Source organism: Vulpes vulpes, chromosome 13 (assembly GCF_048418805.1).
Source record: "Vulpes vulpes isolate BD-2025 chromosome 13, VulVul3, whole genome shotgun sequence".
NCBI lineage: Eukaryota > Metazoa > Chordata > Mammalia > Carnivora > Canidae > Vulpes > Vulpes vulpes.
Window position 1 is genome coordinate 128965683 of NC_132792.1, and position 19849 is coordinate 128985531.

General features: G+C 47.1%; 1 protein-coding gene across 3 annotated transcripts in view; it reads right to left on the reverse strand.

The window, feature by feature from the left end:
* The window catches only part of ILDR2 (immunoglobulin like domain containing receptor 2), a 61588-nt gene that overhangs the window by 6042 nt on the left and 35697 nt on the right, over positions 1–19849 (reverse strand). For 2 of the 3 annotated variants that reach the window (XM_072732914.1, XM_072732913.1), the window contains 5 exons: positions 17067–17213; positions 15791–15967; positions 7434–7547; positions 3459–3675; positions 900–1575 (listed from right to left, as the gene is read on the reverse strand). In XM_072732914.1, the coding sequence (XP_072589015.1) occupies positions 900–1575; positions 3459–3675; positions 7434–7547; positions 15791–15967; positions 17067–17213 (1331 nt within the window). The remainder of the gene's footprint in view (positions 1–899; positions 1576–3458; positions 3676–7433; positions 7548–15790; positions 15968–17066; positions 17214–19849) is intronic. The other variant, XM_072732915.1, reaches the window with a different exon arrangement.

A 19849-nucleotide genomic window follows, 5' to 3' on the forward strand; every position in this document is an offset into this window, starting at 1 on the left:
ACATTCTCTCCCCATACCTCACACTAAAGAAAATGTCCACCTTGAATTATGAAACACAAAATGGCAGAAGAGGCAGAGGACCTGAGGAGGGAGCATGAGCACTGGGGCTTGCAGAGGGGCCCCCAGAGCACAAGGGGCAGAGGCTCTTTGGCAACCCAGAGTGGACATCGGTGACTGTCCTTCCTCTGAAGTCCAAGGCTCACATCTAGGGGCTGAGGGATGGACTGGGCTGCTCTTGGCATTTACAGAGAAAGCAATAAAAACCTATGTAAGGCCAATCACAAAAAGAGGCAATTAACTGGGCAGGGACCAAAAGGTTTCCCTCACACAGAGCACAATTTTCAGTTTCCATTCAACAAAATGTCAAAGGAGGAAAGAAGCGAGCTGTCCTTCAAAAATAGCAGCAGCTACTAACCTTCCCTGGGATGTGAAGGCTTTGGGAGTTTTATGCAAGTCATAAGCCCTCCCGGTATGGGGTGGGAGACCTGGGAGGAATGCGCACACAGGCATGCGCCGAACATGCGCACACGTCTCTGAAGTCCGCCTAAATGATTGCCTCGAATCCCCGATGCTGCACGCTTACAGCTGGTCTTAAGCATGTGAGACTCCACATCCACACACCGCTTATTTCTGCTCTGGGCGAGCGCGCAGGGCCCCAGGCTTACTGACATGAGCCGGTCAGGGGAAGGGCAGGGCAGGGCAGGGCAGGGCAGGGCGCAGCAGCGCGAGGCCCCGCAAGCCAGCCCAGCGTCCCGGCTCCCCAGGGCTCCTACCGCGCCTGCGCGCTCCGTCCCCGCGGCCCCGCGGCCCCCTCCCCCCGCCCCCCCGCGTCTCCCCCCTCCCCCCTCCCCCCTCCCCCCTCCCCCCTCCCCCACCGGCAGCGGCGGGCTCGGCCTCACGGGTTTCTTGCCGGGCTCCTTCTTCCGCTTCTTCTCCGAGTTGCTGTGATAGGGCAGGTCGCGGCCGCGGTAGGACGGGCCCCGGCTCAGCTCGCGCTCGCTGTAGGGCGGCAGCGCGTCGTCGGCGGAGTCGTCGTCGTCGTCGTCGTCGTCCCGCGGCGCGGCCGCCTTGTAGGTGGCGGGCGGCGACCAGGCGTAGTAGGAGGCGCTGCGGCGGCCGAGCTGCGCGCTCAGCCGGGACGGCGTCTCGAGGCTGCCGCCGCGGCTGGCGCCCTCGGGCCGGGCCTGGCGCTCCAGGCCGCCGGCGCGGGGCGCGTGCTCGTACTTGGGCGCGGTGCCCGGCGTCCGGCTCACCAGGCGCGGCAGCGGCGCGTCGTCGGGCCGCCGGCGCGGGGGGCTGGGGGCCCAGGCGCGGCCCGCGTCGCCCAGCGGCTCCCGGCTGCGGCTGCGGCCGTAGTAGCCCTCGGGCGAGCCGTCCTGGAAGAAGCCCCCGAGCGCGCGCGCCTCCGGGCGCTCGAAGCGGCCGCCGCCCCGCGCCTCGTGGCTGTCGCCGTCGGCCCTGCGGGAGCGCGCCCCGTACGAGTCGGCGAAGGCGGCCAGTTCGTCCATGGAGACGGCCGGCACCCCGGCGGCGAAGTTCTTCCGCGACAGCATCTCGGACTTGGAGCGCTGCTGGCTGCGGGCAGAGGGCACAGGAGCCGGCGGTCAGCGCGCCGGGCCCGGAACTGTAACCCGGACCCGCGCGCCTGCCGGGGCGGGGAGCCCGGGGGAGCCGCGAGCGCGCCCCGCGCCCCTGGCCCCGGGCTGAGCAGCCTCCGGGGCCCTGGCCCCTGGCCCCTGGCCCCAGGCGGAGCTGCCTCCCAGCCCCTGGCCCCAGGCTGAGCAGCCTCCCGGGCCCTGGCCCCTGGCCCCAGGCTGAGCTGCCTCCCGGCCCCTGGCCCCTGGCCCCAGGCTGAGCTGCCTCCCGGCCCCATGCTGAACAGCCTCCCTGGCCCTGGCCCCAGGCTGAGCTGCCTCCCGGCCCCTGGCTGAGCAGCCTCCCGGGCCCTGGCCCCAGACTGAGCTGCCTCCCGGCCCCAGGCTGAACAGCCTCCCTGGCCCTGGCCCCTGGCCCCTGGCCCCAGGCTGAGCAGCCTCCCGGCCCCTGGCTGAGCAGCCTCCCGGGCCCTGGCCCCTGGCCCCAGGCGGAGCTGCCTCCCAGCCCCTGGCCCCAGGCTGAGCAGCCTCCCGGGCCCTGGCCCCTGGCCCCTGGCCCCTGGCCCCAGGCTGAGCAGCCTCCCGGCCCCTGGCCCTGGCCCCTGGCCCCTGGCCCCTGGCCCCAGGCTGAGCAGCCTCCCGGCCCCGGGCTGAGCTGCCTCCCGGGCCCTGGCTCCAGGCCGAGCAGCCTCCTGGCTCCCAGCGCCTGGCTGAGCAGCCTGGGACCCCTCTGGCACTCTCAGACACAAGAAGGAGGGCGACCGCGGCTCTCTCCTGAATTTGTGCTAAGGATCAAAACGCAGCGGTGATTTGTAGGGTGCAAAGCACACCGCGGGGCCCTCTGATCATTGTTATGGGACTTCTGGTTGACAAGCACCTATCCCACTTCTGGCACCCTCGAAGCCAGCGTGGGTGGTGTGGCTTGTGATACAAAGTCATAGCCCAAGGATTCCCTGTAATATCTGGTGATAGACGGAGAAGCCTTTTTCCTCCCTCAGAGCCCGCGGCCAAGTTCCCTCTGCAAGTTCCCTGCAGTTGGTAAGTCTAAGAAAAAGGCAATGTCTACTGTCCTTCAAGATGAAGGAGAGGTGAGTGGTAACAGTGCTATTCAGTGGGAAGCAGCCATACAAAACAAGGTGCACATCTTGGCCTCCCATGTTCACTGGCCAGGTGACTCTAGGTAAGTTCCTTCACATCTGTACATTTCAGTTTCCCCAACTTAAAACGGAGCCGTTAACATTACCACCTTGCAGACTTATGAGAATCAAACACAGCAGTATAAGGGGTTTGGCATTTTACTTTTCACATAGGAGCGATCAAAAATGATTGAGGGGCACCTGGGTGGCTCAGTCGGTGAAGCATCTTGCCCCCTTGGTTTTGGCCCAGGTCATCATCTCATGGGTGCTGAGATCTATCCTGATGCCAGGAGTCTGCTTAAAGATTCTCTCCCTCTGCCCCTCCCCTCACCAGTCGTTCTGCTGTGCGCATGCATGCTCTCTCTCAAACAAATAAATAAACCTTTAAAAAAAAAAGTGATGGAGATGATACATGGAAATTTTCAGAGGTTACAGGATAAGATTTTATGAGAAGTGCAAGGAAATGTTAATAAGGTTCCTTAAGGAGCATAGAGTAGCCATTTCAAATGGACTTGAATGACTTACTACACATGGTGTCACAAGTGTTCCCTTGCTTAATCAACATGAGAAGGGGATGTTCAATAGGCAAAAGAGGGGTGTGGCAGGAAAACCTGAATGGGGGACAGAGATGCTATCAGGAACTGACAGTCTCAGAGCCACCTTGCCTTCCAGCTCCCACCCCTTGCATCAAGCACCAGAGCTGCAGCACTGGCACAGCCATCTTCACCTGTACCTGAAGCTCTCCCGATCCTCTTTGTTATATTCCATGGCTGAGGGCCCCCGGCTTGCCCCACTGCTGCCTCCCATGACACCCGACCAGTAGTCAGGATTGCTCTCCAAGTCCCCGGACACAGGGAACTGCTTGCTTCTCATCTGGTGGTAGGCCTGGCGGAAATTGCTGTCTTCCTCATGCAGAGAGCTGAGTTCAGAGATGGTGTTGTTATCTGCAGGAACAAAACCAGGCATGATAGACCTTTCTACATATCAGGATGGGAGCTCTGTTAAGGGCTGAGACCAAGGCTCTGGGGAAACACCCTCCCGAAGGCCTCAATCCTATCCATGTTTTGTTGTAGGCCTGAACTAAGCTCAGCAGGAACTGGCTCCATCCAGAAGCCCCCTTGCTTATAGAGAAGAAGACTTCCTACATGCTCTGATCTTAGAAGAGGAAAACAATTGTTTCTGTTCCACCTAAGGCACGTTTCCCAGAAGTTGGGCTTTTTGCAGCTGGTTTCCTCCTAGGGCATCATCATCCTTGTTCCAGTGTTCTTCTTCTTGTATACTTCTGTGAAAGCCATGATGATCCCGGGCATGTTGACCCAAAATGGGCAAAAAAGAGAGAGAAGCTACAGTTCACAAAATCTTCCTTGCTTTTGGCCGAATCCCAAGATGGGTCTTTGGAACCAGAATAGCCCTATGCTTCAGAGGAACCCATTCCAGCCTCCTCCAGCTGCGCCCTTCAGCACAGAACATAGTCCACAGGGTCAAGAGGACTGCATACCTAGTATCCAATCATCCCCTTTCTGTATACTCATCCAAGAATGTGGACTACCCTTCTCAATTGGTACCAAGTCCATTTCCAGGGTCTATAAAGACTTCTTTGCCTCCTCAAAGAGTAACCCAGGTGTATGTGGCCTTGGGTAACTAGGACAGCTGTGTTGAGGTATGAGGACAAAAGGGAGGTTGGCTGCAGTATGGCCTGTTGGCTCCACTTGTACTTTTCCTAAACAACTGTAAGGGATGGAGTGGGGGTGGGGGGTTCATAGTTTTCTCATTTCCTAAAGTGGCCTAAGTAGCATTTTGCAAAAGCACTTGTGAACAAGACCAGAATCACAGTCTAAAAGAAAAAAAAAAAAAAACCAACTATTTATTTATAGAACTTTGAGATGGATTGAATTTCATTTTACTTAAAAAACACAGCTAGTGAATCTATTTGTAATGCAACTGGATCCATTTGTTTTCTAAAATCCTTTGATTAGAACTTAAAATATTATCAAAATCAATATTTACAAAGTATCAGGACTGGCTATTGAGCAAAAGGTAAGCCAACATAGGATGTGGGCAGCAAAAATATGTGTCTCGGGTTCCCCTCAACTTCTCTTTTCCTATCCCCAACAGTTCTTGGTGGAACAGAGAATTTTGCTGACTCCCACCCATAAAGAAAAGGAAGGACCTGCCCCCTGCCTCTTCCCCCCTGGATAAACACAGCCTCCTTGTCCTGTTTTACCAGGTCTGGGCTTACCGCAGATTCATTTTGGTCATGTAATCAGTTGGTTTTGAATTATGATCTAATTTTTAAACCTTTTCATCCTTCTAAGGAGAATGGATTAGTCAGTGACTATTTGAAAGGAAAATAACTCAGATACTACTGATTAATAAAATCTAGAACCTCCCTTTTCTCATGATCCCAGAGAATTCTAATCTCCTGAGAACAGTAAAGAACTTTAAAACACATCAGACGAAACTATTGAAAAATCACATTGTTGGCTCAGAACTTGCCTTAAACTTCAGCGAATAATGGATCTTTTCCATTTCTCCACATGAGGGCTACCTCAGTGTCACCATTCATAGTGACGGGCTGTCTAGGTTGTATACTGCTCTAACATTTCTGCCACATTGAACTTAAACATCAACATCCCTGCTTCACAAACACCTGACAATGTAATTCTAGGACAGGATAAGCAAACTTTTCCCATAAAGGGCCAGATGTTAAGTATTTTAGGCTTTGTAAGCCATACTGTTACAATTACTCAACTCTGTCATGGTAGTGTGAAAGCAGTCACAGACAGTATGTAAGTGAACTGGCATGGTTCTGCTCCAATACAAACTATTTCTAAAAACTGGAGGTGGAACATATTTGCCCTGGGAGCTATAGTCTGCAAGATCACTGCACCAGTTTCTGGACTAAAAATATCCCAAGAGCAACCCCCTACCTAAAAGAGACAAGGAAAGTGAGGCTCTTATGGCTAGCAAATTCACAAACCTGAAATTCCCAGTTCTTACAGATTCATGTACCAACCCGAAACCATGAGATCCATTTTACAATGAGATCCTCAAGACTGTCCCACATCCATGATCCACCCCAGGGTTTATTCTGCTCTTCAGAAATAGAACCTCTCAAAGCCAAGTGAACTGTATTCCTACTTCATCTCTATGCAATTATTGTCATGTCAACCTGCAGGCTCCAGGAGATCTTGGTTCTAGTTTTGGCACTGAGGTACCAGCACTGGGTACTTTCCCTCTTTGCTTCCTTTCCTTCTCTGTAAGATGAGGGAGGTGGTTTCAACCATCTCAGTCTCTTCAGCTCTAACATAGAAGTCTGTGATCTCTGAACAGGAACAGCTGCTACAGCCATGGAGCCATCCATTTGCTCAAAAATTTACTGCGTAAAGAGCCCAGGACTGGGAGTCAGACAAGCTGGGTTCTAATCCCAGTCCAGTCACTTCAACCCTTTGGGTTTCTGTTTCCCCAGCTGTACACTGCGAAGATTGATCTTGGCCATCTCTAAGGTCCCCTGGGATGCTAAGATGCCATTACCTTAGGACCAGCCAGTCCCTGGAGACCACTGTAATCCAGATGGCCAGGAGACATCACCTCAGTCAGGATCCATCCTTTACTTTTAACCTCAGTTTTTAACTCTTTTTCAGAGCTGAGAGATCCACAGATTTCCTCCCCAGGTCCCTTCTCCTTGGTCGCCGTTTCTGTCCCCTTACCGGGCTCCATGACAACACATTACAACTAACTCGTCAAGTGCAGTGACATCTGCATTCCTGACATTCCAATCTGGAGATGGTCTTTTTATAGTCGGGGCGGTGGGAGGATGCAGCGATGGATGCGGCTCAGACAGGATGAATTTAGCATTGCAAACTGGGAGGAATATGTTGTCCTTAATCTGAATAAAGCGCCTCTAGTCTGGGACTGTTTCCCCAACAATTCCACCAAGTCTCTCCTTGTTTCCAAGGCAAGCAGGGTTCAAAGAGAGAGACACAGTGACCTCACTGCCGTTGCCTGCCAGCACCGCCCAATAATTAGCCCATCCAGGTCAGACCTGCCCTGTGCTCTCTCTCATCATACATGGTAATTTGGAATCCACCCCCAAATAATCAGCTGTGCCAGCTGCAGGGTGTCCAAGGGCTGTGGGTGAGTTAAGGTTGGGGCCTTGCCACCTACAAACTCAGTAATTTAAAAGTCCTTTTGACAAAAGGGGCACCTCTTTGCTAGCCCATCAATCTCTGCTGCTGGGAATCTCAGAGGAACACAGGCTTCTTCTTTGTAGATTCATTGAGCCGACTTATTCTTCTACTTCATCTAGGCCTCCATGTAGCAAGTCGGCAGCTGGACCGTTCAAGGGTAGGAGTTTTCATGTTGGAAAAAACTCACCTTTTTAGTCACTATTTTGAATATATTTTAAAGAGAGTAGTAGGGAAAGACTCTCTGAATAAAACTTTTCCAACCCCAGGATTGCATAGGCCCAGCAATGCTGACTGCCCCACAGAGAGAAACAACATAAACCAAGGTGGTCCACCAGAAGCCCTGTTTCTCCCTTCTGTGGACTTAGAGCTACTTTCTTCAGGATGTCACCAGCATCCCTGCTAGTTCAAAGTCCTGGGAGCTCAGGGCTGCCCAAGTTTGCTAACCCTCAAATCTCCTTTAGCTGTGAACTCCTGCATGATGCACAGATTACAAAGAAGTAACTGATGCTCACATCTGCCTCTCATCCTTCTGGCTGGATCAAACTGAGCCAGCTCCTTCTCGACGTAGTACAGGACCTTCATGGAGTCTCTCTCTTTGTCAGCTTGAATCCGGTAACCTTTGCGAACTGTTGAGAAAGGGCAGGAAAGGGAGCTGAAAAAAGCAGGAGAGGGCCTCCACTTACTTTACCAAGTAAAACACTTGGCTCCTGCTTATAACAATTCTTTTTGAAATCACCAGAAATAATCATTTACGTTTATACTTATGGAACCATACCTGAGATCCCTTTTATCAGATGGTGCCTCTGGAACGGAGGAACAGCAGGTAAACAACAAAATTCTATTACAGTATAGTTTGGGTCATTTGTTACCTTCTGCTTCCTACCCTCTGACCTCCTATAGCTCCACGTAAAGCTCAGAGATGTATACTTACACTAAAAAAAGACAATTTTCTAGACCGAGGACACAGATCACTCTATACCATCTGAGGATCACATCTTTACTTGGTGGGAGCACATGTAAATAAAACAGACACCCAAACATCAGGGACCTTGATGAAGGTAGCCTAAAAGCCTCTAGTTTCATGGGAGACGATGTAAAAACTCCATAACAGGGTGGTGCATAAGAGCCAACATGATTGACAATAAGACACATTAGTGCAAAATATGTGGATTGCTAATTATGGTTCCATTTTATTTCTTCGACATTTTCCTTTTAGGAGAGGGAATACCATATTCTATACATGATTAATTCAACCTGCTGCTATGTGGTTATAAGCAGGTGTTGTTTGGGGGGCTTAATAAAAACATTAATTTTTATTAATTTTGTTAATAAAAAACAAAGCGTGAGAGATATACCACCTCCAGTGTTCCCATCACTCATAGTCTCAGGAGCAAAGCCTGTTTAAGCCCCACATCACTTAGTATCAGTCAAGTCCAATACCAGCCTCAAGGGTGATCAGACACAGGCAAGTGTCATCTTTACAAATAAGAGAAACAAGAGAAAGAAAGAACGAATGGAACGGGAACAGGACAACAGTGGTGAGAGACAACACTCATCGGGTCCTGTAAATGTGCTAGGTACTGTGCTAAATGCTTTACGCGGACATTTGTTCCTCACAAGCCCTACTGAAGTTAGTATTAGCCTCATTTTATGGTTGTGAAAACTTTGGCTCACAGAGGTTTCATAACCTGCTCGAGAATAACTGGCATCACTGGGGCTAGAACTATGTACCTTGATAGAAACCTCTCTGGAGCCCAGAAGTAGAGGTAGTAAGGAGAGACAGAAGAGGAAGACAAGAAAGCCCAGAGTAGGAAACGCTCGTAGGTGTGCCACAGCTGGTATGATCAGTCCTATCTTCGGGCCAGTCAGGACTATACAATGGGATGGAAGCAAGTAACCCAACTCCCAACATTCTCTGTTTCCAAAGCAGGGCAAATACCAAAGATACCACACGACTGCATGTGACTCCAGAGGACATTCTGCTTTCTGCTTTCTAGTCATGTTACCTTGACTGTGGACAGAGTCCTGCACACAAACTGTGCACATGGGAGATTAAAATAGAGTATCCCACAGCACTCTGATCACAGCCCTGGCATTGAAGACTAAAAGAACATCCCCACACCCATTTGCAGGTGCACTGATTTTTCTGTATGAGAATATTCTGAGTTGTTCATATTCACCTCAAATTGTGGAATTACTTAAAAAAAATTAATCTCAGCACACGCTTTTAATCTCACACACCTTCTCCTGGGGGCTAGAGCCCATAATCCTTATGCCGAAGCAATTATTAATAGGAATTATTTTATTTATCAAGCTACACACTATTCCATCTCTGCAGAGGCGTTTACAGAGTTGTACAGACAGTTCAATTAAAATGCAATTATCCCACGGAACCGCTATGTCTGTTCTGAGGCAGTTATGTCTGATGGATGAAACACAGGGCTAGGAAGTAAGGGATCAAGGCATTTGTAGGCATGTTGCTGGTTTATTGAGGGACCTCAAATAAATGATGACCTATCAAGGATCCAGTTTTCATGTCTATAAAATGCAACTAATACTTCCCAGCCTTTGTCTTCATAAAAAAGAGAAGACAAATATAGAGAAAAATTTAAAAAGAAAAAAAAGACGACGACAAAGACCAAATCAATAGATTACTCTGAGTTCTTTATAATTATTAGGGGCAGCTCAAATGGCAACACATCCAGAAAGCTTTCTCTGATTCTCATAGCTAGAAAGTTCTATATCTTCTCTCTCTCTCTCCACCTCATTTCTCTCTTATAAATCATTTACTTTGAACTTTCACTACGACTTTCAATATATGCTACTTTGTTCTAAATTATTTGTATAAATGTCCAATCTTCCCAGAGATACTTGAAGGAAAAGAATTCTTTTTTTTTTTTTGAAAAGAATTCTTATTCTAAATCAGTGTAAAGCCAAGGACACTGCTTAGTAGGCACTAAATAGATGTTTGTTTGAGATGAACTGGTGCCAGTCTGGGGATGGTGGTGGAGTTAATGACTTTTTTTGAAAACAGTATTTATAGTAGAGTTTCCCCCTCTAGACTGTAAACTTCCTGAGGATAAGGACCAGTTCTCTTTGTCTCTGCATCCCCACCACTTAGCACAGAGCCTAGCACACTGTAGACACTCAAAACATGTGTTTGTATGAATGATGAATGAATGAATGAATGAATGAATGAATGAATGAACAGAAACTAGGAATAGAAACCACATTACAAGGGACTACAAAGTAAGGCAGAAGCAGCCATGTGGTTGGTTTGTTGGAGAGTTTTGACCAGGAAGGGAAGAACTTGAATGGTAGCTTGAGGGAGCAGCAAGTTTTCAGCAAGTTTTGTTGTTATTGTTGATGGTGATTATTTTTAAAATGCTAGGATAAAACTAGCAATTTATAGGCATTAGGGAAAGGGCCTACTCTACCCGACTTATGGCTTTATCTAGGTGCTTTTAATATGTGAAGCACTGTTATGGTACACATTCAGTCATTCTGAGATAAAGTGGAGGTGGGGGGTGTTCCTTCATGGAACAATGTACTGGCCGTCCCCTGGTGGTGAGAGATGGTGGCCACTCTGAGCAACAGCTGGAAACCTCTCAGTTAATTGCAACTTGCACTAGAGCATAGACTGTTTTCTGTGTCATTATAACAAATTACGGTCCTGATTATGAGACAGATTTGATTACGTATGCACAGGTTATCATGTCCCTGAAAAGTTACAGTAACTATTTCCAGCTTCAAAATGAAGATGGTAGGTTTACCTTTCAATACTGGTATTATAAAGGGACTCCACCGGAATAGATATTTTCAGCCTTGACTTCTCAGTCACCCCAGGCTAATATCTCCATAAATCTATGTCCCTCTAATTTGCCAAGAAGTATTGATATTTAGACTTTAAAGGGATCATCCACTTGGTTTCAGTAGCTAAAAAGCTAGGCAATTCTCCCAGTAAAAGATGTTGGCTTTTGTTTTGCTTTGTTTTGTTTTAATCTGTAATCTGTCTGGAGATCAGAGAACTCTGATGTATGGTGATATTTTAATAAGATGTGTCCTAGACTATGGGCCAAAGTCCAGCACTTTTTTAGAAAATGACTTCTCCCTGCAGGGATGTTTCAGTTTAGGTTGGATGGATGATTTATTTATCTTTTTCAACTTCTGTCTGGTCCAAGTCCTTTGGTTGGTGTGGCTCTTCATACTTGAGCTCCTTAGCCTTGCCAACCTTGGTTTTAGTGAAGAGGGAATATTGGGATATTCATTCTGATGCCAAACTGTAACTTCAAAAATTCCTATTGTTAAGGCAGTTGAGCTGATACTTTTGACCCAGTTAACTGAAAATTAACTATTTTTCAGCTAATTTCTCCTTTACAGCTAAAACTAACTTATAAACTTGCAAAAGAAGTCTCTAAGGCAGATACCCATGGATATAGCCTTGTTTTTCCTGTCCTATCTTAATCAGCTAAGTAAGGCTGTTTATGGATGATAGAACAGCTGCCAGAGTCCACCCCCAGGGTGATAGCAGCTCAGTTGTGGGAGAAGTGATGCTTAAAATTTGCATATTCTCTGTATACATACAGTAGGCATATATATAGACACACATCCTTATTAGTTTTGAAAATGACATTTCAAAACCCTACTTGCCTACTCAATTCTTTTGTAAGAAGGATGAGTGGGGGCCAGGTAGATGTGAAAATGAATTAGAGCAAAGCAAGAGATGCTGTGGGAAGCCAAGGTAGGAGACAGTTGCATTAATTAAGGAAGGAGATGATGGTAGCAAGGACTAGGATGGTACAATACCGAGATGGAGGAAAAGTAAACTGATTCAAGGTTATTTTGAGGTATAATCTGAAGGATTTGGTGATGAACCAAATGAGGGAAATGAGGAAGAGATAAGGATGAGGTCCTTGCTTCTGGTCTGGGCTGCTAGGTGGACAATGGTGCCATCCACTGAGATAAGAATTGTAGACGTTGGTTTGAAGTTGAAAAACAGCAGATTAATTCAATTTCCTAGAGTTTAAGCTTGAAATGCCTGTGAGATGTACAGAAGGCAATTTGATATATCGGACTGAGGAGCAGAGGAAGGGTTGGAGACTGGGAATCATGAGCATGGAGAAGATGAGAAAATGACTGAAGCCACAGAAGTAGGTAAGATTTCCCAGAGAGAGGACCTTGGACAAAACAGGAACCCCAACATCTGGAGTGTGTCAGAGGAAGGGCAGCCAGCATATAGTGAAATAGGTAGGGAAAATTGCTAAGTAAAGTGTTGAGGAAGGCAAAGAAAGAAGAGTGCAGCAGAGGTGGTAAATGCTTTTGAGAAGTCAAGGGGCTTGAGAATTGAGATGTAGCCATTAGATTTAGCACTAAGGCAATCTTCACAAGCACTGGTTTTTGGAGTAGTGAAAGCTACAGCAAGATGGAAGTAAGGAATTGGTAAAAAGCAGAGGAAATAGAGACATGAAATATTCAAAATGTTGAAGGAGTTTGGCTGTGAAGGGAGAAAACAGACAGGCAACTAACATCAGAGGACTATGGGGTTTTTGCAAATTATTATATTTTAATGGGAGAGATGTAAGCATGGTTTGGATGCTGAGAGGAAGGAGTCACTAGAGAAGAAAAGGCTGGCAATGAGAGGGAAGATTGGATGGACTGTGGATTCTCAATAAAAAGGGAATCTTGACAAAGCTGAAGAGGCTGCATCCAGAGGAGGGTAGGACGAGACAGTCTTCTTCTATTGGAACAGAGATCTCAAATGAAGAATGGGAGAAGGAATCAGGATGCCTCTTCTTGTCTCTCACATTTGGTAACCCTGCCTTTTCAACTACCCAGAGGGTTCAAAAGGGCATGTGTACAAATGTAATCTTAAATAAGTCACTGTTGCTAGATGATTACCCTAAAATTGAAGTCGCATATAAATATAAAATAGGACAAATTTACATATTTATTAATCAGCATTTCTTAACATCTCTAACATTCTTTTTAAAAGAAGCTACATGCAACATTGGCTTAAGCCACCTTTGCCTTAAAGGACAAATAGCCAAATGCCATCATTAAGTCTAGCCATGGGACCTTGAGTTCAGAAATGTGTCCACTGGAGGATCATGGAGAACTCCATCTGACTCTGTGAACCAGACAATGACACCCAGGGCCAGACTAGCTGTGGCCAACATCAGCTGTGCATTCTTCCCTTTTCCCTTGCTAACAGAATGCTGATTTTATTCATTTCTAAGGTGAATAGTGTTCTGAGCTCAGAGGTGAGTCTTGATTAATTCAAGCCAATCTGGTAGAGAAATGGGCACAGGACATGGTTCTTGACAATGAAACTGCAAGGAGAAGTCTGTTAGAAGGGGCAGGGGCTTCTGGAAGAGGTTTCCTCACTCTTGAGAAAAGCAACACAAGGAAGAAGCATATCTTTTTCCATCTCTAAGCGCATTTAGTACCTGAAACTATGGGAGTCATGACAGGATCATGAGGAGAGCCAGCCCAGAAGGACAGAGCAAAAAGATGGAAAGAACTAAGTCCTACACTGGTACCATCTGAACCAATCAATTAACCAACCCCAGAGCCATCTTTCCTTGGGATTTCTTGCTATGTGAAATAATAATTGTTCCTATTTTTCAAGCCACTTCTTTTGTTTTTAAAAAAGATTTATTTATTTATTTTGAGAGAGAGAGAGAGAGAGAGCAGGGGGGGGGGCAGAGGCAGAGAGGGAGAGAATCTCAAGCAGACTCCCCCCACCCTGCTGAGGGCAGAACCTGACACGGGGCTCGATCTCACCACAAGGTCATGACCTGAGCCAAAATTAAGAGTTGGATGCACAACTGACTGAGCTACCCAGGCACTCCCAAGCCACTTTTTTTTCTTTTTAAAGATATTATTTATTTATTCATAGAGACAGACAGAGAGAGAGAGAGAGAGAGAGAGAGAGAGAGAGGCAGAGACACAGGCAGAGGGAGAAGCAGGTTCCATGCAGGGAGCCAGACGTAGGACTCGATCCCAGGTCTCCAGGATCACACCCCGGGCTGCAGGTGGCACTAAACCGCTGCGCCACCGGGGCTGCCCCCAAGCCACTTCTAATTGCAGTTGGTTAGTATGGCAGGATGGGGCCAAAATGATTGAACTGCAACAAGCAGGAATTAGAAAAAGGTTTAAATCAGTAGAGAGGAAGTACTTATCCTATGAATAAGAATTATTAAGAATTATTTCATTATGAGAATCCATTTCTTAAAAAGTAAGAAGGAACGGGTTCTGGTGGGAAGGAAGGATAAAAAGACTGGAAAAAAGGGGAAGCTGCAAATAAAATATGAGACAAGTTCCATTAATGTCCCTTGGCCCACTCTATCCTTGGAGAAATGAACTGTATTGTCTTTATCTCTCCAATTCCCTGTATGTCCTTGATCATTAACTTTTACTTCTCAGTCTGTGACTCATTCCCAGGCTCAGACGTCAGAATTCTACTAATAGTTCCAGGGAGAGAAAAAAAACTCACAAATACCAATTACTCACTGAGGATATCCACTCCTTCCACGGTCAAGCACTGACAGTTCAATCGTGGGCCAGATACTCTTCCCCTCTCCCACCACAGGAAGCCAGGATACCTCCAGGGGAGAAATGTCTGTTTTACCAACCCTACTGGCTCATCCACACCTAGGGATTTAAAAATCACCTCCTGCATATACTTCACACACATCTAACCTTTACTACCCTGTTCAAATGCCTCCAGGGAAGCTAATTTTAATGCCCCTCCACCCCTCTACTCCTCTGCCCCTGCCAATAACCATGAATTCATCATTCCCTAAATAACATGGCTAATCCCCATCCAAATAAACCCTTCTTACCAATTACTTAATTCTATGATGTGCATCACTGGGCAACTTGGGCTCTTCCTGAAGCCTCCCTTTCCTTCATTCCCTAAAGTCACATTTTGAAGTATCTCTCAGATTTACCTAATCATTTCAATTCCCATGGCCTCTATCATGACCCAAGTGCTTTCATCCCCCCTTAATGGCTTCAATCACATCTCAGCTTGGGATCTCTGATCCCACTCTCTTCCATTACCACTCACCTTGGCAGCATGTCACCTCTTCAAGAACTCAGGAACCTTCCTGCAATGGCTCCCGCTCACTTATGGCACCAAACCCTGGGCTCTCCTGGATGGGTTTCAAGACCTTCTCTAATCTGGATGAGGCTCCACCAAAGCCCTCCACTTTCTTCCAGTCAGCCACGTTGGAGACTGTCAAACACACACACACCCTATTCTTCCAGCTTCAGGCTTCCACAGTGTGTCCATCCTGGGAGGTAATCAGCACCTCCCTCTCTGCTCTCCTAGTCCTTTGTCTCTTCTAAGGCCCAGCTCAATTTCAGCACTTCCCTGAACACTCTGTAACGCTCCGGCTCTTTCTCCTTTGAACTCCTAGCACCATACTCTTTGCAGTATCTAACTGTCCTGATAAAAGTACATTCTCCCTCCCTGGATGGACCCTAATGCTTTCTGCAGAAACCCCATCCTATACATCTTAATGTCCCTTACAGTACCTGTTACACTCCTGAACACTAGGTGGGGAGGAGATAACTATTTATTAATTGGATGATCAACATTCAAGGTGTACCTTGCCTGTTTTCCTTATCATTTTAGTTATTGAGGAGCCTGGGAAGAAAGCAAAGACAGCTACACCCTGCAGTCCTTTGGAAAGCCTGCATTGCACTCCAGATGACATCTGATACAGCTGGAGGGATCCCATTTCTGGAATGGAGATCATTGTTTTCCAAAGAAGAATCACGGAGCTGATGGTTCTTATCAGTAAGGAACCAGAGTAGAAGCCAGAGAGGAGCATGGGGCAGGGCAGTCTGGAACTACATTTACCACTGTGGCTTCCTCCAGTGGAGTCACTTGGTGCCAGGGGAGGTGGATGCGGCTTGTCCATCAGCATGCCAGATGAGGGGGCTCCTCCCAAGGGGACAGAGGGGATGGAGTAAGGGCCGGGGACACCGGAGACAGAGGGAGGGTACCCGGCCTTTGCTGCTTTCCCTGCTTCATACACTGTGGAGGGAGATGAAGAGCAAAAGAGATTATATTATCATCCCACCCTCCACAACCCTCACACCAAAACTGCCTGAGGATTCGCTCAAAGGAGCTCCCGGGTGTGTGCCTGTGTGTATGTGTGCTCTCCTAGGCCTGAACTGATTCATCAGAACCACTCTACCCCACTTCCTTGGACTCCTCCAGCTCCACCAAAAGTGAATGACATAAGGAATTACAGTGTTTAATACCTGGCAACTGAGTAATTAAGCAGTACTAGGAGCTGTCACAGCAGCCTCCCCGGTGACAGCCGCAGCCCACTCAACCACACTGTCTGCAGGCCGCCTCAGTCCCTCTGGAGGAAGCCTAGCACTGGGCCACCCAGGGCTGCTTCCAGGAGGATCCTGAACCCTTTTAGAGAGGCAGGGCAGGCAATGAGCTTGCACTTGGCTCTGCTCTGTGATCTCAAAAGCAGAGCAAATAATCTGACTCTTCCTGGAAACTGTTTTATTCCTAAGGACATTAAAGATACATGTATGTCTTTCCCTTGAGGATGTATTTGGTTTCTGGCAGGGGTGCCCAACATAGTGTCTACATGGGCTTGGCCATTAAGATACAATTGTGAATTCTCAAATGAGGACTAGTCCCTTCGTGGACTATTGTGTCATGGAAATAAATAAACTCATCTGTGGCTGGATGGTATCCAAAAGCTGCAGTTTGCACACACAGCTTGTAAAAAGAAGAGTTCTCTGCATATGAGAGGCATGACCAGAGAAGGTTTCCTCTAGCCTAAATGCCTGAAGAGAGGGCAAAAGCCTTACTCACAACCTGACCATCTGGAACCTGCCCTTCCTTTCATCAGTAGTGCCAATGACAAATGCAAATGCATGGGTGATTGGTGTGGATAAAGAGTATGGAGAAGTGCATGCAGGCAAGAAGGCAAACAAGAATGGCCATCTCAGGAAGCCAGGAGCTCCCAGCAGAGGAGTGAACCTGGAACAACCAACTTTTAAGGTGGAAGGAAAGGAGGTGGAGAAGGAATCAGGGCACACAGCTGTCTGATGGAGAGGTGACATCTCTTCTGATCACTCCTTGTCTCCCCACTGGTCACTTTACTCACAGGCCTGAGGGCAGCAGCAGGAATCTGGACAACATGGGCACCGGATGTAGCAACAGCAGCTGTGAGGGCAGCACTGGCACCAGCAGATTCCCACCAGGACGAAGAAGAGGAAGACTCCCAGGATCACCAGGCCAACAAACACCCACTCTGGAAGGACGCACAGAGAAACCCACACTGGAGGTGGCCCACTGTTGGGACACGCACACTTTCATCACTGTGTCCTGTGAGAGGAGTGGGTGAGAGGGACCTGGGGAAGTAAGCATCTCATGACAAGGCATGGAGCCCTCACACTCAGGAGGAACTCTGAGAGTGAGATGTATTGACTTTACAGGTTAGGGATATGGAGAAGGCGGAAGAAGGTTACCTAGGTCATACTGAGCACATGTAATGACCAGCACAAAGTGACGGGGGACTTTTGGGACCCCCACCTGAGAAGAGGGTTTACCATATCAACTGTAGTGTCAGGACAAGTGTGGACAAGAGCAGAAAGACTCCTGGCTGGGGAGAGGAGGAATCTTGCTTGCTGAGCTATGACGTGGTGGGTTCTGTGAATATGTTCCTTTTGTGGTCAAGTTATTCTTACCTACAAAAATATAAGTCCTGAGAAAAAATTCTCTATGTTTCCGTGATCTTATTTAGGTGGTCTGGGTCCCTTATGTATTCATCTATTTTCCCTGTTGAGCACCCCCATAACACCTGTACTCAGCATCAGGGCTGAGACCAAAACCTTTTGCTTATACCTGTGTAACAAACCATGGCTAGAGAAAACTAGAGACAAAGACTCAGGTAGAGAATATGCTGTCCCCATGCCCCAAGAATGGCTTGGTTTGATTGTACTCGGGCTAACCACGCTAAGTAGCCAGCAGAGCCCCAGCTAAAATGGTGCAGGGCTTTGATGACTATATTGGCTGTTTGTTAACTTCTGCTATTGTCACACCTCCACCAGGGGCTGAACACATATTCTAGCTCATCTGCTAATCCAAAAGATTAGAGAAAGGAAACAAATTCCATTTGGCTTAGTAAAAAATGACTGTGACCCTCAAGTGACCTTATGTCACGCTTTCGGGACTTGGCTACAGGACCCAGCTTCCCACTGAGGCCTAGGACAGGCTGGAGCAAGCCAGGATTTCCTTTAAAAGTCCAAAGATTAAAGTGATTCATCTTGATTGAAAGCCACCTACCCCAAATCCCTTTACAATGAACTTTATGTACATGTTGTTTCTTGAATTTTGGTTATTAAATATTCCTTCAATTAAATGGTCATTCAGCTGGAGCTTGAGAATATGACATTTTTGTTGTATAAAGTGTTCTGTGTTAATGATAAAATTATCTGACCTTTGTTTAGAACATAATTTCCTCAGGAAGAAAACAAATAACTTATGTTTTCTAAATGTCCCTCCTTACTCAGCCATGTGAAATACATTCAAATTAATCAGGTCACCATCTCTTCGGGGAGGAAATGAGAAGGTCTTGCACTTGCTGAGGATGGTCTGGAGAACATTCCTGCTGAGGACAACAGATAGCGGAGGGCTTTGTCCTGGGCCTCATCTACAACACAGTAACATTATGTAGTCTGAGCCAGAGGTGAACTCTGAGGAGCAGAGGTGTGGGGTGGCTACAACTAGAGTCAGGCAGTCAATGGTATAAAGACTGGCAGGTTACCTTGGAGAAACAAAATAATATTATCCATGGAAGGATTCGTGGGGGTCCAAAGGGAGGGATATTCAAGGGACAAGGACCAGATATGAAAAATACAATAACTCTTTCTTGGGACTGGGGGAAATAACATCTAGTTTGAAGCAATGCTTTGTAACATTGTGTGTGTAAGGAACAAATGAGTACATGCTGACAAAACTGGATAAGAGGGATTACAAAGAGGTATCCATTTGGGTCCTTGGGATCAACAGTAATATGAAGACTGTCTATATTTGGGTTGGCCAGCTCATGGCAAAGCAGGAAAATTTATGGAAGAATAATTAGTGAAACTCAAATGTAAAGATTATGGATGTTTTAAAACCTGAATAGAGTCAAAACCAATGGCCAGGAATGTTTTGTATCTCTCTGTTACTCCCAACTATTAACCCTTTGGCAGAAGCAAGACTGAATTATACATAGTAAGGACTATGTATTTCCTGAGTTCAGATATGTCCTTTCCTGTAGTTCATTCTAGTTTCTCTCTGAACTTCCATCCACTATGGACTCTGGGGCTGCACCGAACTCATGTTGGCTTGTCTAGGCTGCGGCAATCAACTCAAGCTACATAAGATGACAGAGGTGTGCATTTGGGGTTTCCTTGACACCTGGTTGGTGGATCTCGGGGATTCAGGGGGCCCAACAAGCCTCCGAAATTGTATACTAAGCAATGTCTCTAAGTGTGTAGTTCAAGGGAGGAGGTGTGCATTACTTTCATAAGGCTTGAAAAAACATTTTTTGATAAAGTTATAAAAGGCAATTCAGAGTCACATGATTGTACACTAATGAATGGATACACATATAACTTAGGGAATAAGGAAATGCAGATAATAATAATTCTGTTAAGGATACTTATAGATGTCTCGGTACAGCTCTGACACTGAATTTGGAGATTGCCAAAGAGCCTGCAAGGCCTGACATGGAAGGACTGGGTCCCCTTGCAGCCTATTTGAATTATGATTGTTCTCTTAGGGCCTAGTAACAGAAGAAACACAGTCTAAAGTCTTTTCCACTGGGCTTAGTTCATCCTGGAAAAGACCACAGAAACATAGACAAATGTGCAAATAAAAAAAAGGAGCAATTAGTGACTA